At 33.7% G+C, this 22,883-nt stretch overlaps 2 protein-coding genes across 3 annotated transcripts; both read left to right on the forward strand.

The window, feature by feature from the left end:
- The first annotated feature begins 1,664 nt into the window (after window positions 1-1,664).
- LOC8282564 lies at window positions 1,665-16,274 on the forward strand. Its single transcript, XM_002525293.4, has 13 exons — window positions 1,665-2,006; window positions 2,090-2,742; window positions 2,840-3,000; window positions 3,873-3,933; window positions 4,883-4,948; window positions 5,191-5,276; window positions 5,724-5,787; window positions 12,551-12,763; window positions 13,361-13,426; window positions 13,833-13,912; window positions 13,998-14,290; window positions 14,859-14,909; window positions 15,954-16,274. The coding sequence occupies exons 1-11, from the start codon at window positions 1,865-1,867 to the stop codon at window positions 14,113-14,115; spliced, it is 1,710 nt and encodes a 569-aa protein (XP_002525339.1). The 5' UTR covers window positions 1,665-1,864; the 3' UTR covers window positions 14,116-14,290; window positions 14,859-14,909; window positions 15,954-16,274.
- Window positions 16,275-17,674: 1,400 nt separating this feature from the next.
- Window positions 17,675-19,199, forward strand: LOC8282565 (E3 ubiquitin-protein ligase RNF8). Of its 2 annotated transcripts, none has more exons than XM_002525294.4 (2): window positions 17,675-18,108; window positions 18,410-19,199. In XM_002525294.4, the coding sequence occupies exon 2, from the start codon at window positions 18,456-18,458 to the stop codon at window positions 19,035-19,037; it is 582 nt and encodes a 193-aa protein (XP_002525340.1). In that variant the 5' UTR covers window positions 17,675-18,108; window positions 18,410-18,455; the 3' UTR covers window positions 19,038-19,199. The 2 variants fall into 2 exon arrangements, with proteins under 2 accessions (XP_002525340.1, XP_015578577.1); XM_015723091.3 differs by having other exon boundaries at window positions 17,677-18,108; window positions 18,403-19,199.
- The last annotated feature ends 3,684 nt before the right edge of the window (window positions 19,200-22,883 follow it).

A 22,883-nucleotide genomic window follows, 5' to 3' on the forward strand; every position in this document is an offset into this window, starting at 1 on the left:
TAGATAAATATAACAATATGTTTGTGAGATGAATATTAGTCTAGGAGTCCATTGATGTTTACATCAAATGAGTCATATTTACTAAACCGACATATGATGAGATGCTTAGAAAAATAAAATTTTCATTTTGGTTAATAATGTATCAATTTATTGATGATAAATTATTAATGTTAGTTTAAATTTAATTTGAATAATGAAAACATTGAATTCAATTATTTAAAAATTTATAATTAACTTAACTAATACAATATGGATATAAATGGATTAATTAATTTTTAAAAATAAAATTTATATAAATCAATTATAATTTAAAAATTTCATGCAATTTTTATATTAATAGTATTTATTATTTTAAATTTAATAATTATTAATTAATAATATTTATGTGTGCGTTGCAGGTGAGTAAAAAAATGTAAAGGTGAAATTCAACAAAACTCTTTTAAATGAATTAAAATGCATATTTTTATCTCTTTTCAATGAAAATTTTATCTTATGAGAGTTTTTAACAATTTTATTTATATATCTAATTCCATATGATAATATTTTTCATGATTAATATTGGTTAAATTAAATTATTAATATAATTAGAAAATATAATTATAAGTATTGATGTAATCAAAATAACTAAAAAGTACATATGTACATATTAGGACATGGTATTGACAATTTAAATAAAAATTATAATATTAAATTAAAAAGTAAAATAACAATAAATATAAATAAAATACATAAATTAAGAAAGTTATAGAAAGAATTGATGACTATAAGTATAAATAAAATAAATAAATAAAAAACAAAAATAACTTATATTTACATTTATAAATAAATAAAATTTGTTTGAATATAATTTATACTTTAAAATTAAAGATATATTAAATTAATATAATATTTTAAAAAAAATTAAATTTTTTATTTAATTATATCACTATATATGCTTGAAAGTAATATAATTTTTTCATTCTCGAGAAATTAGTTTGAGAAAAACGTCAATTGAATGTTTTTCAAAACTCAGGTTTCAAAATAATAAAATATTGTTTTAACTTTTAATTGAAGACCTTGAAGTATATTATTTCAGATTAAATATATTTTTATCCCCAACCTTAATGTCAAATAACTTATATATTGTAACATATAATATTACTTATATATTAAGTGGGTTACATTATAGTTATAATTTTTTTTGGATTACAAGGAGGGCAACACCCAATTTTGGATCAAATTTGAAGCAATAATTATAATTACAACTACATGAATTATATAAAATTATATACATTTAACTTTTTAACTAGAGCATAATAAAGTTTGTGTTTGATAATGTAAAAGAAATTCTTTATTTATGTATGATATTTATTTCTTTCATCAGTGATTGGTTCAACAACTAAAAAGTTGAAATAGTTTTTAAAATAATTAAGAATATAAATTATTATACTTATAAAATTAGTATAAAAAATAATTAGTTTAAGTAATTTTTTTAAAAAAATTTCGTACTAATATATACAACAATTATATGAAAAAATACATATTACACATTAATAATAACGAATTCAATTATTAATATTTAAATAGTAGTATTTATAAATTCTCTAATGTGTACAAAATAGGTCAGGCTTATAAAATCACATTATGCAGGTTGCAAGTCCGTTGCTAAAAAATTGCATTTAGGAACCTTTAGGACCATCAATGGTTGCCCAACTTGTCTTTTGTTGGGCTCAACATATAGCAATAAACCCATACTCACATTTTCCCTGAAACAGGTACACCACTGACTCTAAACCCCTAAACAAGCCAATTGCTAAAACCTCCAGCAGCAGCAGCTGAAGTGTCGAGTGTCAACTAAGAGCAGCAGCAACAAGAAAAGAAAGAAATGGTGAACAAGGCATGGAAAATAATACCAAGACCATTACTAGAAACAATCTTAAACAACCATGCCCAGCACCACCGTGTCCCCCAACCTCTCATTCTCCACGGTCCTCGTGGCTCCGGCAAAACCACTCTCATCCTTGAACGTACATATATATCATCATCATTTGTTTCCCTATTTAAGTATTTAAAATTTAATGCAGTGAATTCCTATTTCCTTTTCTTTCAGGTCTACTTAGAGATTGGAACAAAGGCCCCCACATTACAGGCTACGTAGATTTTGCTCAATCGGTTGAAGATCACCACCCGCAACATAACAGTTCGTTTCCATGGGCATCTTGGTCTACATGTGAATCTCCAACTCTGTCTAATTGCAAAATCCAGCTCGAAAACTGCCTTGAATCGATGGCTCATAAGGGTATTCGGCTTGGTGCTATCACTTCTAATCAAATCTTTTCCACTTTAAATAAATGGCATCATCTGGATACAGCTCTTCGGAGGATGGTAGTCGAGAGTGGTAACAAGATTACATCAAGATCAAGAAAAGGGATTTCTGATAAGGTTTCCGGTTCCGTCCTTTGGGAACGTGCGGTATTCGCGCTATCTGTTCGATCAAATGCCAAAGAGATTGATGAGATTTTAGAGTTGGATGAGAAAGGGAAGAATTTGAGTTTAGAAGAGGCTTCGTATTTTAGGGATGCGATTGTGGCCTTGAGATTGGCTAAAGAGGTTATTGAAATGCAACATGGGTGGAGAGGTAATGCCATTGCTCATTTGAATAGGAGCGGCGGATTTTCTAGGTCCTTGGCCAATTCTTGTACCGACTGGCCTTGTTTGTTGCTTGAGTTGCTGTCACAAGCTGCTGAGATTGATTACTTTCAGGTAAATATGTGCTAATGCTGGCATTTCGTTAATTTTCAGCCAAGTATGCAAATTGGTTTAGCAATTGTCATTTTTTTCCATTGGATCTTTTTTGCAGCCGAAGCTGGTCATAAACAATATTGAAGTTCTTAAAAATGCGATTTTAACAGATGATTCAATAGTGTCTGGATCAATGTATCATGACAGTTTAATATGGAGAATTATTGCCTTGGGTGCAAATGAGAGATGCTTGCCTGTTATGCTAGTCACATCTGATAGGTTAGTTGATCCCTCTTTTGTTGCTTATGATATTTTCTATATAATGTCATATTTTTTTCAACTGGGTTTAAGCTGGAGGTCATTGTAGTGTAGTATATTGTAGAAAAGCTCTGGAATTTGGGAATATGCAGGGTGCTTCCTTCTGGCAAGAGTGCTGCATGATAGTGTAGATTAAATGCATTACCCTTCTTGTTCGACTGTGACCCCATTAGATATAAATTTCACCTATTTATCGTAATTATGTGAAGTTCCTTCCTTCATTTAACAATAATATGCCTCCATATGAGCATGTATTTTGCATCAAATCATGGTTAGGTTCATAACTGTTAGACGTTGGAAAGTTGGCAACAAGAAAGCTCTTCTTGATTCTATAATAAGACTGGGAACTTGTTCTGATCTAACGATGCAAATTTCCTAGTTACCATAAGTCAAGCAAGGTTTGCTTAGGGTATTGATTAACAGACACTACAGCCTGCAAATATTAGTACAGGTAATTGCTGAGCTAGTATCAGAAATTCTTTCTGCATTTTGAGGCTTGTACCCTTATTTTAAGATTCCAGGCATGATTGTTGCAGGCAATTCTTGTTATCAAACATCAAAAGTTGCACAGATAACATTCATTAAATTATATCAGAATGGGTATTTATGAGACTAGGCTGAAAATTATTGCCAAATTGGACTTGAAACTTGACTTTCGCCCACTCCTAATTAATGCTTTATGGTTTTCGGAATTTGGAAGTATTCAAGGGATATGAGTTGACATGATAACATACTTCTGCTTATACTTTCTATTTTTATTTCAAGTTATCCATTCTTAGATTTTTCCCTCTTCTCTCCCCTGATGTTAATTTTAATTTATATTTTCCCTGTAGCTACTACTCATACCGTGCTTACATGGATTTTGGATTTCCAGATATATTCATCTCCCGTGAGGTAATCTGAATTAAACTGCTACTGCTCCTTCTACTATCAACCAGTCTTCCACTGCCGCTGCTATTCTTTAATCTCTGTATAGGATGTATGTCTGTGCATGCTACCTTTCTTGGTTCAAGTTTTGAGAAAAAGATAGCTGTACTTTGCTTCCCCTCGCCCCTCCCTCCTTTCTGGTTATGGATTATAATACTGTCTGGTCGTTCTTTTTGGCCAAATACTTAAATCATATTTTTAATTGTTCAAAAAGCAATCCTTCTGGCAATGTTTTTCCCTGATACCATTCCATGCAAAGTGGGAGTGGAAGGCCATACTGAAGCTGCAAGACTTGATATAATTTCACTGAATACTGCATATTATTTGTGCACATACCATTGAGCACTAAAACATCATGGAGATGCAGAAAAGTCATTTATTGTCTAGTGTGTTATAGTGCTAGGGAATTGAAAGGGTAAATGAGGGTGGGAGAAAGGTTCCAGTATCAGTTGTTTTGGAAGGGAATTGAAATGAGCCGGAAGTCAGAGAAATAGGTGAGTGGATCAGACCAAAATTCACACTCCAGATAAACGAGAAAATGGAGGTGAAAGTGCTTGAACTGACCTATTTTCCCTTGTCAAAAATTGATGGAAATGTCAAGGATATAATTGTACTTTTACCATAAGAAGCCACCTTTAACTTCCCTCCATTTTCTCTCCATCCAAATAGAAAAAGGTGAGAATGAATATACTTGCTTTCTCACTCCATTTGCACCTCCTGTCCTCTTCCACTCGCAATTCTGTTTCCAACCATAGTGTTAGTGTATTTGTGCTGGCTGCATATTTTTGTTTCTCTTGAATAGACTTTGGTTCTCAGATTTTAATCATCTATCTTATGGTGCATACCAGATATATACATGTATATATAAATTATGCTTTTGGTAGATGTTGCTCATTCAAGTTTTATTCATATACAGACCTTTGGATGGACCCCACAGGAAGCTAAAATGCATATGGTTACTGACTACTTCAGTCATTCAGAAGTAAGAAATCCTTTTCAGACTTTTCTCCTCATAGGCTTTATCATTAAATGTGAAATTAGGGAAGAAGTGTCCCTAAAGACAGTAAATTAGGAAACCTAATAGTCTGAGTCTCATCATGGTCTATATCCCACCAAAATAATTTTGGCTGAGTCTTCTTCCTTTACGCCTTTCCTGTTCAACAAGTGGTTTTATATTTACATGCATTCTTTATGAAATTTAACATTATCTATTGTGAATTGTAGTGGATGGTTATTGTTGAGGTGCTGGGACCAAACCCTCGACATCTCTTTGAGCTTTATGCACTCAAGCAAAGCAACTATTGTCAGAAGTAAGGATTATTTGCTGTAGTTGCCTCAGGATTTATTTTGGTTGTTGCAATCATTAATTTAAGAGTTGAAATATAAACTTATTTCTTTTTCATGTATATATAGTGAGACTATCCTATTGTTTGCAATTGTAGAACTCTAATAGATCACATGTGATATACCTTATTCTTGTATGTACATGCACATGCATGTATGCGCACATTATGCACAAACTCATGTATGAAAACTATGTATTTGGATCATCACATTTTGTTGATGGGTCATTTTTTTTTTCTTGGCTCATTATATTCAAAATACATTCTGTTGGTATCTCACTCATGCAGTCCTGGATCTAGACATGGAACATAGGTTTATAGTAGAATGGATAGGAAGTTGTGGAATTTCTTTATCAAAGAATAATATGCATTCAGAAATAACGCCACAAATCTTATCACCGTTGTTAATTGTAGGGTGCTGGATGATAAGGGTAGCTCATTCGAGGACATCATAGATGCATATTTGGCATATCTGCAGGTAATCTTTATAATGACTCGCAAATGGGGGGCTGTTTTGTGTCTATGCTGTATTTCATTTTTGGTATCAGTTGCTTTGTTGTCAGAACAAATTATATTATTAAAATATTCATCCTTTTCCACTTTTATATTCTAAAAGAGAAAAAAAAGAAAGTAGCCACAACTGAAGGAAACCATAAAAAGTGGTCTTCTGGTCTTCTCAATCGTTTTTCTTCAAATTTACACTTTTTTGAAATCTGGAAACAGAAAAAGAGAAAATAAAAAACAAAAACCAGACCAAACCAAACCAAAATTGATACCAAACAGGTGAAGCATCTCACTTTTCTCTTGTACCCTTTTGTTACTTTTGGTAAATCTATGGTGGAACGTGAAATGTAATCGTCTAAAAGGCCTCATCTTTGAGGCTCATTTACCAATTCAAGACTGAAATTTTCTTAGTTGAGGTCGCTGATCCTGCATTATTTTCTTCAATTGCTAATTGGATAAGAAGCGTGTCAATACCAAGACACACTGTCACTTACTTTACAAGAGTAATTATCATAGGTGTGCCTGAGGCATAACGGTCAAGCCCTGGTGCCCTGGAAGCTTATAGGTGCGATATGTTAATCAGGTGCATGCCTTATTGTCAAGGCACATCTCTGTTATATTATGGTCTATAACTGTTTTTCCCCTTTTCTTTAACTATTTCTTCATCTAAAATCTCCAGCATTGATCTAAATATGTAAGTGATATTACAAAGATCTCATGTATGCCTAGTCAATTTAAAACAACTGTAAGAAAGATAGAAGCCCATGTCTAGATTCTATATCTTTCAATATTTTAGTTCTCTTCTTTTCTTCTCTTTTATGCCTTGTGTCTTTGAGGCGTGCGCCTGCACCTCACACCTGAGCTCTAGGACCCCTTTGCCCCTTGATATGCCTTATGCCTTTAATAACTATGTGATACGTGGCCTTGTTTACTCTTAGCAAGACTTAGTCAGTAGTTTGTTACAATTTATTCCACTTAATAAGCTAGTTAGAACTAGTCCTAAGCATGTTCACGTTATTGTTTTAGTGCAGATGTGCCAGGTGAACTGGCCTTAGTCTTTTCCTCATTTATAGCCTTGTTTGTTAAATTTTGAGTTGTAAGACTATTATAAATAGTCAGTCTTGAGTTCAATAAAGGACAGCAAATACATTACAAATATCCTTCTTCTCTTCTTCTCTCTTCCAACTTCTCCACTTATAATTCAGTTCCAACATTTTGGTATCAGAGCCGGTATCAACAATGGACACTCGTGGTAAAACGAATGCTGAATTTCGTAATGATGTTAATGAAGCATTAGCTCGTCATGAGTCTAATTTTGATCAAATTCACGCTACCGCACAAGCAGTGTTAACCGAGATACAATCCTTACGTATCTCTCGCATTAACCCCACTCCCAACCTGAAGTCAACCCATTTTCCCAAGGAGAAACTTCCCATTTCCGAACACAATCAAACCTCTCACTCCAAATGACCACCATCACCACCTCAAGCTATACTTCCCAAAATTCAATGGAGAGGACCCAAGTGGTTGGATTTACAAGGCGAACAATACTTTGATTTTCAGAACATCAGTCCCGACCATCGAGTCCAACTAGCCTCCTTTCATTTAGAAGATATTGCCTTACAATGGCATCGATGGTACATGAAATTTCGTGGACCACAAAATTGGAACGAATTCACCAAAGCAGTCCTCCTTCGTTTTGGTTCAACAGATTATGAAGATCCCTCTGAAGCTCTTACTCGCCTTGACAAACCTCCAACGTGGCAGCTTATCAAGAAGCCTTTGAAAACTTTCTCATCAAATTGATGGCCTACCTGAGGGATTTCTTGTTGGTTGTTTTATTGCGGGACTACGAGATGACATTCGTTTAGATGTGAAAATTAAACAGCCCAAAACATTAGCGGATGCTATAGGAGTTACACGGTTGGTTGAAGAACGTAATCGACTACGGAAAAAGCCACCTGATCCAAGCCGCTTCCAACCAGCAATAACGGCATCAAAAATAAACTCAACTTCAGCCACGGAGTACTAGGCCCTCCACTAGTCCAACGTGGAAATCCCAATGCAAATGCTAATCCCACCACCTTTCAAGAATCACTAATCAAGAGGCGAGGGAACGTCGAGAGAAAGGATTGTGCTACTATTGTGATGAGAAGTTCACCCCAGTCATCGATGTCAGCGGCCACAATTATTCATGATAGAAGATGTCGGCCACTCAAGCGTTGATGAGGATGAACAAGCTAAAGCAGAACCTGATTATCAAGACGTCATGCCCGAGATTTCTTTCCATGCTATTTCTGGAGCTAGTCACCTACAAACTATCCGTACCTTTGGGTAAATTAAGGAACAAAAATGTGATTGTACTTATGGATGGGGGCAGCACCCATAATTTTGTTGATCAAGCCATCGTCACCAAATTTGCATTACCCATATTGCAGACAAAAAAATTTCAAGTCACCGCCGCCAACCGTGATCACATAGAGTGCATGAGTCTTTGCAAAGATCTTACCATCCACATCCAAGGTAAATCCATTACCGCTGATTATTTTGTGCTTCCTGTGGCAGCTTGTCAAGTGGTTTTAGGAGTACAATGGTTGGCAACACTTGGACCAATAGAGACAGACTACCAGAAATTGACCATGACCTATAAGGTTGGAGGAGAGTCATATACGATCCAAGGTCTAAAGCAGGGAACTTTAGAAGCCTTATCTGATAAGTAGTTCCATTGTCTACAGGGTACTGGATTCCTATTCCAAATCTCACTCTCTCCAAATATTACCCAACCAAGTCCCCACCCACCTGACATAACCCATATTATAACCGAATTCTCTCAAGTACTCAAATCACCCACAGACTTACCCCCAAAAAGATTACATGATCACCGCATTCCATTACAACCCAACACTGAACCAGTAAGTGTCAGACCATATCGATATCCCTATTACCAAAAGACTGAAATAGAGAAGATGGTGAGAGAATTGCTGCAATCAAAATTGATAAGGCCTAGTAATAGTCCATTTTCCTCACCTGTCCTATTGGTCAAGAAGGCGGATGGAGATTGGTGATTTTGCGTTGACTACCGAGCTTTGAACAGTATCACAGTCAAGGATAAATATCCAATCCCAGTCATTGATGAACTCCTTGATGAGCTATATGGAGCCAAATTCTTCTCTAAGTTAGACTTAAAGGCTGGATATCATCAGATTCGAGTGCATGAAGAAGATATCTCAAAGACAGCCTTTCGAACACATGAAGGGCATTACGAGTTTATAGTGATGCCATTCGGCCTTACCAACGCACCATCCACCTTCCAAAGTCTCATGAACGATCTCTTCCGACCTTACCTCAGAAAATTTATTTTGGTCTTCTTTGACGACATCTTGGTGTATTCACGAACTTGGGAAGAGCATCTATCACATCTCCGAATAGTCCTTACTATTTTAAAGACTAACCAACTGTTTGCTAAAGAAACAAAGTGCAGGTTTGGTGTTTCACAAGTGGACTATCTGGGCCACATCATTTCAGAACATGGAGTGGCAGTAGACCCAACAAAAATACAAGTTGTTCTTGAATGGCCAATTCCGACAACAACAAGAGAAGTGCGAGGATTTCTCGGGTTAGCTGGGTACTACCGCAAATTTATTCGTCACTTTGGATGTATAGCAGCTCCGTTAAATCAACTCTTGTCTAAAGAAGGATTTAAATGGAGTGAAGAAGCTGAACTAGCCTTCAATCGATTAAAAGAAGCACTAACATCGCCACCAGTCCTATGCCTACCTGATTTTTCTCAACAATTCGTCATTGAATGTGATGCTAGTGGGATCGGAATTGGAGCTGTACTTTCTCAAAATAATCGTCCAATAGCTTATTTCAGTGAAGCTTTAAAGGGATCAGCTTTGCTATTGTCCACTTATGAGAAAGAAATGTTAGCCGTCATTAAGTCGATTCGGAGGTGGCGTCCATATCTCCTGGGCAAGCGATTTATAGTCCGCACTGACCAAAAGAGCCTTAAGTATTTACTAGAGCAGCGAATTACCACTCCCGCACAGACTCGGTGGCTTCCAAAGATCCTTGGCTATGATTACGTAATTGAGTACAAGCGTGGGTCTGAAAATCAAGCTGCTGACTCACTTTCTCGTGTGGTTGAGTTTCAGTTCACATCCATTTCAAGGCCATGTGCAGATTGGTGGCCAAAATTACAAGAGGAAGTGCAACAAGACCCTTTCTATAAGAAGTTGAGTCAGTCACAATCACTCCAACAACTAGTGCAACGGGATGGAGTTTGGTTCAAACATGGGAAAATCTACTTGAGTCCCACTTCAACCTTAATCCAACAAATCATTGAAGATTGTCATTCATCACCAACAGGTGGACATTTTGGATTCCATAAAACTCTCTCACGCATTAAACTTAGTTTTTGGTGGCCTAACATGCGTTGGGTAGTAAAGGAATTTCTACAACAATGCGAAACATGTCAACGGTACAAAACTGATTGCATGAAACCAGCCGGCTTACTTCAGCCATTACCCATTCCAAATCAGATGTGGATTGAGGTGTCAATGGATTTTATCGAGGGACTACCGCTGTCAAATGGCTATTCAGTTATCATGGTGGTTGTTGATCGCTTAACAAAATATGCCCATTTTGTTGCGTTAAAACACCCATACACTGCTGTTACAGTGGCTAAAGCATTCATTGCCAATGTCGTTCGCCTCCACGGTGTCCCAACATCTATTGTCAGTGATCGAGATAAGGTATTTATCAGTTCTTTTTGGCAAACACTATTCCAGTTACAGGGAACTAAGCTATGCATGAGTTCAAGTTACCACCCCCAAACTGACGGCCAGACAGAGGTGGTGAACCGCACTTTGGAACAATACTTGCGATGTTTTGCAGGTGACCAACCACGAAAATGGTCTGAATGGATTTCTTGGGCTGAATTTAGCTACAATACATCCATTCATTCATCCACCAAAATGACGCCATTTGAAGCCGTCTATGGCATTACACCACCACATTTGCTAACTTACATTCCAGGTACTTCCCGCATTCAAGCTGTTGATGAGTACCTACGTGATCGTGACACCATTCTACGTGAACTCCGTTATAACCTTTCATTGGCCAGACAACGAATGAAATGTCAAGCAGATCAAAAACGACGGGAAGTCTCTTTTGATATTGGAGACTATGTGTATCTTAAGCTCCAACCATATCGTCAAACTTCTGTTGCCTTTCGAGCTTCAATGAAATTGGCCCCCCGTTTTTATGGTCCTTATCAGATTATTGAAAAAGTGGGTATAGTTGCATATCGGTTAGCCCTTCCACCAAATTCTCAAATTCATAATGTGTTTCATGTTAGCATGCTGCGCAAACATTTGGGTCCAGTACACTCTCCTATTTCAAGTCAACCTCCACCAGTGTCTGATGATTCCATTATTCTTCCACAACTTGAAGCTGTACTTGATCGCAGAGTCATTCAAAAAGGAAAATATCGTCCCAAGTCTGAAGTTTTAATCAAGTGGAAAGGAGCTCCAAGAGAAGATGCCACTTGGGAAAATTAATGGCGCTTTACCAGGTCGTATCCAGGTTTTATCCTTGGGGACAAGGATTCTTAAGTGGGGAGGAATGATACGTGGCCTTGTTTACTCTTAGCAAGACTTAGTCAGTAGTTTGTTACAATTTATTCCACTTAATAAGCTAGTTAGAACTAGTCCTAAGCATGTTCACGTTATTGTTTTAGTGCAGATGTGCCAGGTGAACTGGCCTTAGTCTTTTCCTCATTTATAGCCTTGTTTGTTAAATTTTGAGCTGTAAGACTATTATAAATAGTCAGTCTTGAGTTCAATAAAGGACAGCAAATACATTACAAATATCCTTCTTCTCTTCTTCTCTCTTCCAACTTCTCCACTTATAATTCAGTTCCAACACTATGATAGTGATGGTCATCAGCATTTTATTTTCAGCAACCTTTCAGGTCTTAGTGTGCATTGAGAAGTTGCTTGAGTTATTCCTCTTTTGGGCATTTCATTTATGTTATCAGAAAGAAAAACGAAGCATGTGTAAAACCAACACTATGTAACTCCAAATGAAAAGGAAATCCTATCTGGACAGTGTCCCCTAAGATCCAAAGCACTCTCTTGATAGCTCCATGAAATCCCATAAGAAAAGGCAAAACTATCTGAATTATGCTCCTTAACATCCAAAGTGCTCTAGATAGCTTGGTGGTGCTCTGGATTTTCACCATCATGCTTTTCTAACCTGAATTCAACCAACTGCAGTTGGTTAGAAGGCTTAAATACCAAGCAGCCCATAATTGCTTAATCCCTTTAACTTAAGATGTTGTGACCAAGAAAATAGCCAACACTTGATGGTCTTCCTGCCTTTGCAGGGGCTCAATTTGAATTATATAACTTAACCTGTAAAATATAGTGTGAACTCGTTTTATTTATCCAGAGTGTCTATTATCAATTTACATTTATCATTATGTATGACAATGCATCTGGTCATTGTTTGCTAGGGATATAACCTTAATGTAAAGTAATATTTTTAGCCCAAGTTTGTCTTGATTAACTTGCATTTCTGCTGAGTTGACAAATACATTTATTTATTTGATGTGTAATCTGTTTGTTTATTATTTGTTTTGAAATATGGTATTTCTGCATCCTTCACGTGTTCTGAACCATTATATCAATTATTCAATACTGCCTCTATAGCTACTTTTATTACTTTATTTTTAGGTTTCTGTGGTGAATCCTGCCATGGATAAAGCATTGGCAATCCTGCAGAAGTTTGCCGATGATGCACGAAATGGAAAAGTTCCAAAAGATAGATTACGTTTTGGTGCTCCTTGGAGGCATCCTCCAAAGAGAGATGATCCTGCTCTTTGCTCACGATGGGCTAAGCTTCAACTAATGGATTTTGTTCAGTCTCTAGTAAATACAGATTTTGGGGTAATTATGTCTTCTAGAGTAATTAAATTCCAACATTGTGATGCTTGTGTGCCAGTCTTAACTATGATTTGCCTTTTCTTTTCCTTTTGGTGCATTGTATCGGAAATTTATTTTTTACATGTATGACTCTGAATTATGTTATATGGTCCCAGGGGTAGACTTGTAATACTAGAATTTTCTGGGATTTATACTCCACAAATTTCTTAATTCTTTAAGATCTTTTCATTGATTTGAAGTGTCAGTTGACATAAATGTTGCTATCTGACATGAATGCTTTAGAGCAATGTGAAGAGTCAAAGTAACTATATGTACAATGTATTTGTGTAGGTATTACAATCCCCAAATCAGGAACAATTTAAACATCATGAATCTAATCTACCTGCTAAAAAAATAAACATCCATTTGGTGGATTGGACATCAATAGTCTTTGTATGCATGTATAATGGATCTTAATATCCTCAAACAACTATTACTTGCAACAATTTCCTTAACTTAATAGTTGGAATTTCAAATTGTATTTGAAAGTAGCTGCAGTTCCTTCTTCCTCGTTGTTGCTATCTTGTACAATGTTTAGTTCCTTTTCCCTCCTTGGCGCAGGTTAATTATCTAGCTGACTGTAGCCTTGAGATCTTTGACGATCCTTGTACTCCCGCATTGTTAGAGGTACTCTCTCATCTTTGTATGTTTGATCTGCCTTGCCTAAGTACATGAATTTTGCCTATGCAAGGTCTTAATTTATAAATAAATAAAAATATATATATATATATGTATGTATGTGTGTCTGTGTGTATATATCTTTTGAATTTCTTACATGCACATCAATTATGTGTGTGTGTGTGTGTGTGTGTGTGTGTGTGTATATCTTTCGAATTTCTTACGTGCACATCAATTAGATTTAGCCTGCAAAAATTTGTTTTCTGTACCAGACATACTGGATCTCTCTTGGTCTCTTGTTCTTAAGTCACGGCCTGGTCATGTATTATATTCAGATTCTGAAAGATAAGAAACTCTCAATGTACAAGTTCAGTTATTATCCACTCGACCATTTATATTTTACATAATTTTCTAGGTTGGTTTGCTTTATGCTCAACGTGATCCATCCTTCATTCGTCCTGTATCCAGAGGCATTCAGAGATGTCTTTTGAGATGGTAAGAGTCTTCTAATTTTGAATTTGATAAATTACGATGGGCATGGAAGTGCTATATGCTCATACATGCTGATGCTTCTTTACAGGTTTGTGCAAGAGAAAATGTGCATGAATTCCTGGGATCTGCTCCAGCTCCTGTGGCAGCGGATTATACGTGGACGTAGCTACCGTCATTTGATGCTAGAAGTGGGGTATAATAAATAAATCAGATAAAGTATGAGCTTCACCTAAATCGTCAGCTATCCTTAGTTCATTCAAGTGGCAATAAGTGTTCATAAATCTCACCATTAAAAAGGTGATAAGCTTCTCTCTCAACAATAAACGGGAACCTGGAGCCAAATGATTGGCTTCAAATGGCTGGTTCTCTGCTGCACCACAGGTATCTCAAGTTCAAATTTCAAGAGTTAGAAAACTACTTATAAAAGTTAAATTAAATTTGCAGTCCAGTGTCCCAATATTACATGGTCGAGGTTTTAGGGAACTTGGGTGCAACTAGCTTACAGTTAATTTCCATAGAGTTTTGGTGAATGATTAATTTGAATCATAGCATAAACATCTTATGCATGTGAACTTTCAGAATTTATTTGGCGAAGGCTTAATTATTGAGGCCAATTTGTTTCTAGGTTTCACATGAAAATGTAAGTTAATTTCTGAATGGAGTCATTTATTGTTGCAAATGCACTTCTAATGCATTTTTTTTTCCCTCATCATTAAGTCTAGCTGGGCTAGAGAAAACTTGATCATCACCTTTATAGCTCTCAAGTTCACTGGAATCCCTTGTAAATTTGATTTATTTTTAACACTACTTTTTGTTATATTCTGTAACTTCTAGCTTAATTCACTACTTTTTCCTAGGTCTTAAAAGATTACTGCAACTCTTTTTCACTGTCATAAATATTGATAATTATATTCACTACTTATTTCTAACATTACTTTTTCCTATACAGTTTGCAGATGATGATCAGCAAATGTTGATTTGGAGGAAAATTTTGATTACTGTAAGATTTTTCTTTCCTCGTTCAAATTCTTAGAAAACTTAATTTTATTAGGAAGAATTATTAGTGCACCTCTCTCTCGCTTTTAAGATACACATGTATATGCTTGTATATTTTTGCAAAGCTAGAAACTTGATTTTTAAGCTACTAACCTCACTATGGTATTGCACTAATTTTCAATCTTCAAAGCTCAAGCAAGTCTAACTTAAGTAGCTTTTGGTTTTCTATTAAAACTATAACTCCATTAATTATAAGCATCCATGACTTAAGATTCATTATGATGCTAAGAAAATTTAGTTTCTTAAAAAGAAAATTAATGATAAGATCTCCCTGAAACATTTAAGGATTGGAAGAGATTGGTGATCTTCTCATTGACCAGTGTATCAATGTATATATCAGGAGTAACTAACAGCTTTTCCTCTGCAGTCTATAGGACTGTTTACAACAGAAAAGAATACAACAGAAATATATTTTGAAAATACAAGATAAAGGTCAACTAGGTGTTTAAGGTCAAAGGTCAACATTTGTTAATTTTATTGAGGAGTTAATTTTAAGAATTTGCTTTATTATAATTATTATGAATGTGAAAGAACAGGTCTCAAGAGTTAAAAGTATAGAGCTATACAAAGAGCAAAATCAACTTATAGACAAATCATAGAAGAAGGGATCATTTAAGTTAGTATTCATGAGGTCCTTAATTAGCTCATGCCTGAACTTTTTAGACTGCAGACTGAATGTGGATAGTCCATGCCAATTTCCAATTACATGCTGTCACAAAAAAGTACAAAGACCATATGCATGACTCACCAATTAGTATATGTGGGGGCAAGTACACTGCATAAATATGATTGGTCTTTAAACTCTCTTTGGGGAAGCCATGGCTCCCTGTGGCCAAAATATGAATATGTTGATGTGTCTGCATAGTGAACTCTGGACAATGTGCTCATAAGATGTTGATAGTGTCACCACTTTAGAATTGGTTAATTTTCTGCATCAAATTCATCTGGAAGTGATTCTATCTTTAATCACTGAATCTCTCATGTGTAGATTGCTCTGGTAAATGGCCCTTGGCTTTGAATGGTATTAAAGGCGCAAAATTACATGAATCCGTTGATGACGAATCAGAACGCTTCCGCACTTGGAGATTATTCTTTTGTACATAATGACAATTCAAATGGAAACTGTGATAGAGCAAGCTATCACTTGAAAAAAAATTCCTGTCTATTCGTTGTAACACCTGCGCTAGGCAGTTATAAAATATGTGCAGCTCTCTTATTTTATTTGTCACACAAACTGTTGTGTGGCGGAGATGGTACATGTTCACATTATATATAATTCATCAATCTACATTTAGTATCATTATTGGAATTGGTTGCTAATATATTCTAGTTGCAAGTGATGTACAGGTCATCTTTTTGTCTTCCAAGACATGAATAAGTTGAAATCATTCATTGATTCAAAAATTTTGACGCCATGGAAGGTGTATTGGAGATGAATTTTGTGTTGGGTAATCGACATTTGGTTGGGGGTTGTAATTTGTTTAATGACTAACTCATTCCAATGTACGTATTTAAAAAAACAAATGGAGCTGTAGAGGGAGAGGAAAAGAAATGAGAGGGAATGGTCATGAACCTACCAAATGCAAGCCCCCATTTTAGAATTTTACAAGCAGTAGACTTAGTAATGGCTTAATTAGGGGAGAGCAAAATGTTGAGCAGTGTTGTTGCATGAGTGCATAATTATCCAATACCTAATGATAATGGGGCCAGGCTCTCCACTTTTAGTTCTAGACGCGTGGCGTGGGTCCGGTCCCTACAAGAATCCAAAGTCCACGTATCCATGTTATGGTTCATTATTGCTTGTAGTAGTTAATCATATTTTAGATCTAACTACTTGAAAAGGCAAAATTTGAAAACTATTCTTATAACGGAGCAAAATTTGTTGTTTCTTTTTTTTCTCTTTTTATTTTATAACTTTATATCTAATTTAAATTCTCGTTTATTGTACAACTATAACTAATTTATAATGGAATTTAAATTCCTCCATTGTGCCTGTTTCTTGTGTTAAGCCTCTTAAAACTCATGAAAAATGGTTTCAAAAAAGATTTGACAACCTGAGGAAAGAAAAACTGGAATATAAGGCGGAATTGACGCATAACTATTCTTAGGGTGACAAAAGTGAAAGGCAACAACCTGAGAGCTCCCCACACTAAACTCAAAATTGCCGGATGTTATGGCTTTTTCTCTCTTCTTCTTTTACTTTTAGGTGCAGAGATATAAAAACGGTAAAGTTAATAATTGGTAAAGAAAATGCAAAGGAACTCTTGCCCATCTGCTTTTTACCTTGTTAAAATTCTCTTTATAATAATTATTTCCCAAACCCATTAGACGCAATCAGTGTCATTACAGTTTCTCCATTTTTATACATGTCATTATCATTTCGAGTAAGTAATTAGACCAAGATCATCTTTTAAGCTTTGGAAGTTCTTTCTATATTAGTATTACAGTTTGCTACACTGAACACTCTGTCTATATTAGTATTACATCACCTCTTAATATCTTGAGGTTACAGTACAGTTTTGAGACAAATTAAAGTGAAATATTTACTATTTTTCTTAGTTTTATAAGGTTTTATCGATCATAAAATAAATTTTAAGTGAAAGTTCACGCTGAATTATTAGAAAAAAAAAGGCTTTTAAAGTGTTAAAATTCTGAATCGTAGAGTATCAATATGAACCTTTTTTGCTGTAATTTTTTCTTTTCAATAAATCAAAGGGAAGATAGCAGGCATTTTTCAATATTTCCATAGACATAGGCCGGCCAAAGGCCAGTGGGAAATATCCGACTCCCAAAATGATCCTCGGCCTAACCCCATTTGAGAGTATCTGATAAAATTGACAAAAGCTACTGTCAAAGAAGAAAATATATCAAAACACAGCTTGCGGGCCCCAAAAATTCCTGGTGGCATAATTTTTGGTTGTTCCATTCGGTTCAGTTATTCCCCCCCTTTGGCTGCCTCCTGCCTATTTCAGACTCACTCATTGTGCTCTTCCTTTCTTCTACAAAAGCAAGAAACAAAAGGAAATACTTTCTTGGGTTTTGTTTATTTTGGTCTTTTCTTGTTGCTGCTCCATTCAAGTTTTTCCATACTACGCTACTGAATCACTAGTAGAAGCTGCTGTCACTTGTCACTGAATTTTCAAGTAAGTGAAGCACTGTTTATGAACTTGCTCTTTTCTTTTTTCACATTCTTTCTTTTCTTAAACTACTCTCAAAATGCCAAATGCTAATATTATTACCATATTTTATGCTCCCAAATTGCATCTTCACCCACAAGGCCACCACATTCAATCACTCATGCAGACCTTCCATTTCTTGTAAAACAAGAATAGCTATCTTTAATGCATTTCCACCCATTTTAATCCCTGTGCTTTTCTTTACACTTTACTTCTTTCATTATGATCAGCTAAGTGAACAATAACCACTGACTATTGCAGGAATTAGTCAATTACAGAGATAGAGACACAGAAAATTAAGAAAGAAAGAAAAAATGAACGGCCCAGATGCAATCACAAAATGGAAGAACTTAAAGCAACTGCTATCATTCAAAGGGCTCGGTTGCTGTGGGGCCACATGGACTCCAAGAACAACAATCAGGACCATCATAGAGGAAGAAAGTGATCAAGAAGAAGAGCCCATCATCATCATACAACAACGGGACCAAGTGAGCAGTGATCCGACGGTGGTGATGGGCTCAGGGATGAACTTGGCAATGGCGTTAGCTGAAGAGCGTAATTTGCGGAGATCAAGTGTGGGTCCCGCAGTGAAAAGCGCGGGGCCACCAATGAAGACGTTGATGAGATTGATTGAAGAAACGGAGGGTGTTGATTTGATGAGAAAAAATAAAAGAAGGGGAAGTGACGAGGAGAGGATTATTAATAATATTATTAAGAAGGAGAAGGAAGGAGAGAATGACTGGGTGTGCTGCGTGTGCATGGAGAGAAATAAAGGAGCAGCTTTTATTCCGTGTGGACATACCTTCTGTAGGATCTGTTGTAGAGAAATGTGGGTCAATAGAGGTACTTGTCCTATTTGTAACCGTCCAATTGTCGAGATCCTTGATCTCTTTTGATTCTTTCTTCGTTTCTCTTTTGTTGACTCGTTTTTCTTTTTCTTTTTCTTTTTCTTTTAATTTTTGTTTTTTTTCTAGAAAAACAAAAGAAATTCTCTCTTTTGTGCTGTGAGTGAGCCATCAGAAACACGAAATGCCAACATTTGCATGTTTTTCCTTTTACACCCCTTCAATTTTAAAATGGAACTGGCGACATTTTTGTCTACTCCATCTCCATCTCCATAATAACAAAGTAAAATCAATGGTAAATTTTAAATTTCTGTATTAATTAAGTACTTAACTATTAAAATACTTAAATTATGTTTGATATGTAATAAATTACGCATTTTATTATTTTATTTGATTAAATTCTAAATTTTATACTTATTATCAAATTTAACATATATTTTCAAACACCATATTTTGATATTAATTTCAATTTTAGTATTTAATAAAATTATTTATTAAATCTGCTAGTTTGACATAGACTCCGATAACAATAAAAAATGACTGAATCAATTTTTAGAATTATTAATTAGTTATTATTAAAATATTATCATTAAATATATAAAAATATTATCTATCAAATCTGCTAATATTATTTACTTAAAATATTTTCTGAAACAAATTTTTCTGTAAATGATCCTACTAATTTATTATTCAATGATACTTCAGCTTTATGATATATCTGCTGGTTAATAGTCAAGATAATAGGATATTTATTTATTTTTATTTTTTTTTATTATATCGAATTGATAGCTTCTCAATGCAAACCAGAGAAGCTAAAAGTCAAAACAAAGGAAAGAAAGTAATAATTTCTTATTTTTCAATCATGGAGACCAATTCCAGCTATGTTTATGAACAACTCGAAAATGAAATATATCACAAATTCAGTTTGACAGGTCTAAAAGCATAATTCATGTGATTAATTAGACCTCAAATTGTGTTTAATTCTTATAATCATAATATCCGAGTTAATCATTTTTAATTCATTTAATAAACAATATCATGGGTTAGTTATAGCCTTTTTGTACTCTTTAAATATGCAGGGAATATTTCTTAATTACAAAAGGATGTGAGGAATTTAGTCATCCATCTACTCATATTACTTAAATTCTTAATTTTGATATTATATTTTAATATTTATTTCGCTTTTAGCTTCTTATGAAATTACCAATTAAATTTATTGATATAACGTAAATTCTAACAAAAAAAAAAGAAAGAACTAAATTAACACTTTTATTATTTAATAAAATTAGTAAGATTTTAAAATTTAAAAAATAAAAGTTATTTTATCCATATAAATAATAATATTTTAGTAATCGGACGAGAGAATAACTTTAATTAAGATAAAAGATACGGATAACCTTTTAAACTTTTGATTGAATCTTATTTAAGCCCTTCAACTTTAAGTTAGATTAATTAAGTCCTTAAATTAAATAATATTGAGACAATTAAGTTCCTCTATACAATGCTGTTACTATTACTGTTAATTATTTCTATTAATAGTGACCTATATAAAATGACAACCAATAGCATAAAGACATCTAGATTATAAATTCTATTCTTTATACATTTCTCAAATATAATACAAAAATTAAAATAATTATTTCAATAATAAAAGATAAAACCTACACTTTCACATTTAGATTTTATCTTAACCCTTTCTTTTTTCACACTTAGTCTTCATTTTTTTTATTCAAATAATTATTTTAGTTATTCTATTTTTTTTATTTTGTATTATTTTTTAGAAATATGAAAAAAAAAATTTATAATCTAGGTGTCCTTATGCTATTCGTTGTCATTTTATAAGGGCTATTATTAATAAAAATAATTAACGGTAGTAATAACGAAGTTATATAGAGGGATTTAATTGTTTCGTATTATTCAGTTTAAAGGCTTAATTATTCTAACTTAAAGTTCAATGACTTAATTGAGATTTGGTCAAAATTTAAGAAGTTATTTGTACTTTTTACCAAAACACAGTTAACAATAATAGTAATGGAGTTGCATAGAGGGCTTGATTGTTCTATATTTTTTAGTTTAAGGACTTAACTGTTTCAGCTTAAAATTTAAGAATTTAGTTAAAATTCAACCAAAAGTTTAAAAGGTTATATGTACCTTTCGCCTTATTAACCTAATATTTTTTATTGTGGTCTTGAATTCATGTTACCTAGCAAATTTGATGAATAAGTAGAATATTATTATATATTACTATATAATTAATTTTATCTATGGATAAAAATGTAATAGAATAAAATTATTTAAAAATTTATTTATTAAATGTTCACTCGTTCTTCCATCATTTTAGTATAAAAATTAATAAAACTTATTAAAGTAGTAATTTAAAAGAATTTGGCCCAAGATTTGATTGAAATGAATTAAAGTTCGAATGAGCGAGGCCTAGCCTTTCCAAAATCCTATTATTACTGCTTGGATGTGTTTCAGGACTTCCCTTTCTCAGGAAAAGAAAAGAAAATAGTTCAGAAGCGAGGGAAGGTTTTCTAACAAAAATAATTTATATGCTGTGTATTGCATCGGTCTTGGTATGATCAACTAATGGGTCAGATATCGGTATATCGTTGGGAGTTGGTTCAATAACCCAAACCTCTCAGATCATTCTTTGATAGAAATGGTGAAAGGGATTTCACAAAAGCTTATATGTATACTGTCAAATAGATTATGATAAAGAAAGCTTTCAATTAACAGATCGATGGTGTTTCAAGTATCATCGCAAAGTGGCAAAAAGGACTTGCCAGATGGAAAGCCAATTTGTTCTTTTACACTTTATTTGACAACACGTTCTCAAATTCATTGTTTTTGATGTTGTTTATTTTCTGTAGATGTGTCATGCCTTGATAAACAGAAGTCGATTTGTGTATGAACTATGAAAGTGAGTACAATATCCTAATGTACATTTGATTATAGAATAAGAATATGCCAAAATTAACCCACTTTTAGTATCCATGTGGATCCTCTTAATTAGACCCAGATTTCGATTCTTTTCCATTACAACCTCGCGGTACACGTTTACTAATTACTATACTTAAATATTCCCTGAAACAAAAATAAAAAAAAGATGTATTATTAAAAAAAAAAACTTTCCATTTATTTTAAGTGAGATTTGTGATGATTTTTAAATCTTTAGGAATACCGCATAACAAAATGAGAGGTAGTTAAACAAATTCTAGGAAAGACATAATTGACTGTATTGATTTCGATAGCTATGCCACCTACAAAATGTAACGAACCTAAAGGTGCGTGGGTCATATATTATGTGGAACGGCGCTCTTGCCAAGGTTATAGTCTTTTTTCAACCAAGTTAGTTATAACTTATATCACTTAATCAATCCATTATTAGTTTTTATTTTCTTTGATTTTCGCCATCAACTTTTTTTAATATTTCACTTAGATTAAGAAAATGTTTAATAGACTTAATTATAGAAAATCAAATAATTAAGTTAGACTAAATTATTTTTCTAAAAAAATTATTAAATTTATTATATCTATCTATTTCAATACAAGAATAAAATAAAAAATAAAAAAATTCATGTTGTATTTGATATAAAAATGACAAATAATTGAAAGTTTTTTAATTAAAAAAGAAACAATTAATATAAAATAAAGAGAGTAATTTACATACTAATAGAATTGTATCAGAATTAATTTTAATTAATTTTATGCTTTTTAAAATCTGAAATTAAGAATACAATTTTAAAATCTACCACCATATTTTGTAGCAATGATAATAAGCTCTATATATTATTTCTTTAAAATTTATCTTATGATCAAATGTCCGCTAACCATATAAGATCTCATATTTTGAGTAAAGATATTTTAACTTTTCATATAAAGAATTAATTAATT

This window comes from Ricinus communis, chromosome 7, assembly GCF_019578655.1.
Source record: "Ricinus communis isolate WT05 ecotype wild-type chromosome 7, ASM1957865v1, whole genome shotgun sequence".
Lineage (NCBI taxonomy): Eukaryota > Viridiplantae > Streptophyta > Magnoliopsida > Malpighiales > Euphorbiaceae > Ricinus > Ricinus communis.

Bases quoted from the DNA above. Each gene is read 5' to 3' on its own strand.
- LOC8282565 (XM_002525294.4), top strand. From the start codon at position 18,456: ATGAACGGCCCAGATGCAATCACAAAATGGAAGAACTTAAAGCAACTG.
- LOC8282564 (XM_002525293.4), top strand. From the start codon at position 1,865: ATGGTGAACAAGGCATGGAAAATAATACCAAGACCATTACTAGAAACA. The intron at 5,277-5,723 runs GTAAGGATTATT...TGTTAATTGTAG, and splicing joins CAAAGCAACTATTGTCAGAA to GGTGCTGGATGATAAGGGTA. The intron at 13,913-13,997 runs GTAAGAGTCTTC...GCTTCTTTACAG, and splicing joins CAGAGATGTCTTTTGAGATG to GTTTGTGCAAGAGAAAATGT.